Consider the following 4,836-nt stretch of genomic DNA (forward strand, 5'->3'; position numbering starts at 1 on the left):
AAAATTTAGTCTATAAACTTTAGTATGTAACATTTATTCTCTCTACCTTAAAACTTGTAACAATTTAGTCTTTATCGGAAAAATTATTGTTAAGATTTATTAGAATTTCTTACCTAGACAGATCAATAAGCTTATTAGGGACCAATATATAAGTTTTAAAGTCTAAATCGTTAAATAATGAAAATCAACATTTAATTTTGATAGAATTGTTTACTACGGTGATTAATCTATAATAAATTCGAAGGTACAAGAACTTAAACCGTTACATGTCGAAGTATAAAGTCTAAATTGTTAGAAAATAAAAATTAGAGACTGTATTATTATGAATTAAAGTTTAAAGACTAAATTATTGACTCTATTAAAGTTGAATAATCTTTAATTGTTTTATATGATTTAACCTAAAAAAAAAAATGGATGTATGAATCAGCTGATGTTATTGGCTGAGTCAAAAAGAAGATGGTGATGTTTATTTAGTTATATACAATCAAAGGGTGGGTGGAGAATTGGGCCCCATTTTCTAGAATTTATATCAAACTGAGAAAATTGAATTGTCTTCCAATTACTTTTCTTCTCAATTTCTCTAACCAAAATTTCCCTATTTATACTCAACCATTTCCCCTCTTTTTTTTCATCTTTCAATCCTCTGTTTCTCCTTCCCTGTTTTCATCCATATTTTGTCCCTAATTTTCTTGCTTCTTTCTCTTCCTCTCTATCTCTCTTTCTTTCTTAGTTTTGAATATTTTTGCAAACCAAAATGGAATGCAAAAACCAGCAATCCCAATCACCAAAATATGAGTGTCTTCTCTTTGGTAAGCCCTTTGGTTTTAAAACTCAACAAATTATGAACACTAAAAACTTACACTTTTAAACATTTGTATTGTTTTGATTTGGCAGATGTTGACGATACCCTTTATCCTCTTAGTTCTGGTTTGTCAAAGCAATGCACTAAAAACATTGAAGGTACTCAATAATCAATCTCACCAATCTTTTCTTCTTCCTTTATGTTTTTTGGCTTTGAATATTCTCATTTCTTTTGTTGTTTATGACAGAGTATATGGTTCAACAACTTGGGATAGAGAAAGATGGAGTTGTAGAAATGAATCAGTTTTTGTATAGGAATTATGGGACATCCATGGCTGGCCTTAAGGTCAAATCCTTGAGTTTTGATTTTCTCCAAATTTACATAAAACCCAATTGAAATTTGTATTAAAGTGTCAAACTTTTTGCTTTCTTGTGTAGGCTATTGGTTATGAGTTTGACAATGATCACTATCATAGGTATTGCCACCCTCTTTCTCTTCTCGTTTTGGATGAAACTATCAGGAACATGTTTAGAAAGACGTTTTTAAATAGTTAAAAACACTTTAAGACGTGCGATTAATGATAAACACTACTGACAAGCATGTTTTGAATATAATCTTTCAACAAATTGATCTTTCTTTATTATTTTGTAGCTTGGTTCATGGAAGATTACCGTATAACAATCTGAAGCGTGATCCAGTTCTTAGAAATCTCTTGCTTAGTTTGCCAATTCGCAAAGTTGTAAGTACTTTCCTTTCGACTAATATATACATATATCGAGTTTTAATATGTTATCAGAGAAGAATTTTCAAACTTTTTGGTTTGGTGAAACAGATTTTCTCGAATGCGGATGAAGTTCATGTTGCCAAAGTTCTAAGCAGGCTTGGTTTGGAGGGTTGCTTTGAAACGATCATATGCTTTGAGACTCTTAACTCCTCTGATTTTGACTCTGCTTCTGATGATGGCTCTGTATCTGATTCCAAAAACTCGACGAACAGCGACTCAGACGACACGCCTCCACCGCTTCCCGTCACTCCGATTCTCTGCAAACCATCTCCACAAGCATTTGAATCTGCTCTCAAGATAGCTAACATTGACCCCAAAAGAACAGTAAGAAAATTTCTTCTCATCTTCCTAATGTAAAATTACAAAACTGAAAAAATGATGATATGATGAGATTTGAATATTGGACTTGCAGTTGTTCTTTGATGACAGCATCCGCAACATAAAGACAGGGAAATCCACTGGCCTTCACACAGTGCTGGTGAGTTCATAGATACTCATTTGATCTCTTCTGCAAAATCATGGAAATGGAAGGAAATGAATGATACAAACACATATTATCTAAGAATTGAAGAAATGGGTTTTGATTAATTTGCAGGTTGGATCATCCAATAGAGGCAATGGTGTGGATTATGCATTGGAAAGCATTCATAATATAAGGGAAGCTTTGCCAGAGCTATGGGAAGTGGATGAGAAGATGAAGAACACAAGGCTTTCTGGAAAAATTGCATTGGAGGCTTCAATTGTGATGGCATAACTAATTAGTAACATCTATTTCATTAGCCTAACATAATGGAGTTTGGATGTTATATTAATCCACCCCATTTTGTAATAAACAATTTAAAATATATAACATGTAAAGCAAAGTTTATTTCTTTCTTTCCTTTTGATATTGGGGTATGCAAATATGATTGTTTATTAGAATGCAAATGACCTAAATCAACAATCTTCCCATCAAACAACATTGAACGTACTTATTCTTGAGATAACTAGAGTTTGTCGTTTTTGCCTATGTAGTTGGATTCATTCACAATATTCCACGTGATTATGTTATCAAAACTCTCTTGAGTAGTCACTTTTTATTTAAGATTCAAAATTTCAATCTACATGACTAAGTTTGGGGAAATAATAAAGTCTAATTTGTCAACTTGAATATGTTTCAACTAAAGTAATAGTAACCTAAATCAAAAGGTGAAAGTTGGTTCATATCTTCACTCTCATATTTCAACTGATTAAAGTCTTCTCCGTCAGTGTCTCTTTGAGAAGAAGAGGATTCGTGAAAATATGGGAAATAGCAACCAACACCCTTTCTAACTACAAAAAAAAGTGACTCAAATATATTTTAGCTAGTTTAGTTTACATAACAAACTTTATATATCATGTAACTGACAGATGGTATGTATTATAAATACCTACTGATAAGAACAAAGCAGCATAGTATTCATCATACTTCCTATTCTTCTGTAAACTACAACTATTGTAAGTAATCTTTAAGGGAGAAAGAAAAAGAATCTTCCCGTTGATGCGGCTTATTGGCCAAACCATGTAACTCTGCTTGTTCCTTCTTCTTCTCCTTATTTTCTTCTTCAATCTTCATCTGTTTCTTTTCAAATCAACGAACACACAATTTTATAATCAAATCATAACGTTTTCAGAGCATCGAATTGCATTGAATAAATAATAGCACTCATCGAGTAGCATCGAGTAAAGATTAATACTCATTGAGTTGCATCGAGTAAAGATCAATACTTATCGAGTTGCATCGGGTAAAGAACAAAAACTCATCGAGTAAAGAATAAACACTCATCGAGTAAAGAGGAACAACTATCGAGTAAGAGAGAAAAACAGATAGAATTTTAGTGAAGAGAGAAAGAGAGAATTCTTATCTAAATGAAGAGTTTTCCTCAGCCTTTCTGATCTACACAGCCTAAAAGAAATTGTGCCATACACTTGTTTGGGGATCCCTTCATAATTGTGGCTGACCATTAGCCTTTTCTTCCACCAACTCAGGATTGATCTTTGTTCGTAATTTTGGATTGGGCCTACACAAGACAATATAACCTAACAAAACTGGTATCAGAGCATTTGAAGATCATCAAGATCAACATTCTTGAAGCATCAAGATTCTCAAGAAAATGGTTCTTGGCATTCTTTTTAGGTTAGTGATGATTGTTGCTAGATTTGAGATAGAAAAGTTTGATGGAAAGGGTGATTTTGGTCTATGGAAGGCCAAAATCAAGGCTATTCTTGGACAACAGAAGGCCCATAGAGCCCTTTTAGACCCATCTACTTTGCCATCTACGTAACAACTCAAGAAATGGAAGATATGGAACTTTAGTTCTTAATCTTAGTGATAGTATTTTGAGATAGGTGATTGATCAAGACACGGCTTACAAAATGTGGGTCAAGTTGGAAGGTCTCTATGCAACTAAGGATCTGCCTAACAAGATATTTTTAAAGGAAAAGTTCTTCACATTTAAGATAGATTCTACTAAAGCACTATCAGACAATCTGGATGAGTTTAAAAAGATAGTTCTTGAGTTCAAGAGCCTTGGTGAAAAGATTGGTGATGAGAATGAAGCCTTTGTTTTCGTTGAACTCCCTACCCGAAGCCTATAAGGAGGTAAATAATGCTTTGAAATATGACAGAGAGTCAGTCACCATTGATGCCATTATTTTAGCATTAAGAACTAGGGAGTTAGAGCTTCATACAGTAAAAAAGGAACAACCTAGTGCAGAAAGACTATTTATCAAAGGCAAGAACAAGTAGAATCATTCTAAAGGGACTAAGAATCAGTCTGGTGAAGAGCATAAACCAAAAACCAAACTGAGATGTAATTACTGTAAGAAAAAAGGACACTTAATGAGGGATTGCTACAGTTTAAAACGGAAAAATCAAGAAAAAGAGAAGGATCAGAAAGGAAAAAAGCTAGAAGCCTCAGTGGTTGAAGGGTTCTATTTCTATTATGATGCTTTAACCTCTACTAAAAACAAAACCAACCAAATAAGTCCTTTAGGAAAGCATGACTAGGTACTTGACTCTGGCTGTACCTATCATATGACACCCTTTAGACCTTAGTTTAATACCTACAAGGATGTGGATGGAAAATCTGTGTACATGAGGAACAATGAAGCCTGCAAAATCAAAGGGATTGGTTCAGTATCCTTAAAGCTAAAGGATGGATCAATCAAGCTTCTTAGAAATGTGAGATATGTACCTTTACTCTAGAGAAATTTGATGTCTTTGGGTATG

General features: G+C 33.5%; 1 protein-coding gene across 1 annotated transcript; it reads left to right on the forward strand.

Annotated features, from left to right (window-relative positions):
• The first annotated feature begins 550 nt into the window (after positions 1–550).
• On the forward strand, positions 551–2,458 carry LOC120083368 (uncharacterized protein C24B11.05-like). The gene is made up of 8 exons (XM_039039100.2): positions 551–809; positions 895–960; positions 1,050–1,147; positions 1,240–1,277; positions 1,454–1,541; positions 1,635–1,910; positions 1,999–2,064; positions 2,182–2,458. Exons 1-8 carry the CDS (start codon positions 755–757, stop codon positions 2,338–2,340), a joined length of 846 nt encoding a protein of 281 aa, XP_038895028.1. The 5' UTR covers positions 551–754; the 3' UTR covers positions 2,341–2,458.
• Positions 2,459–4,836: the final 2,378 nt, after the last annotated feature.

This window comes from Benincasa hispida, chromosome 8 (genome assembly GCF_027475165.1).
Source record: "Benincasa hispida cultivar pf3 chromosome 8, pf3_genome.v1.1, whole genome shotgun sequence".
Lineage (NCBI taxonomy): Eukaryota > Viridiplantae > Streptophyta > Magnoliopsida > Cucurbitales > Cucurbitaceae > Benincasa > Benincasa hispida.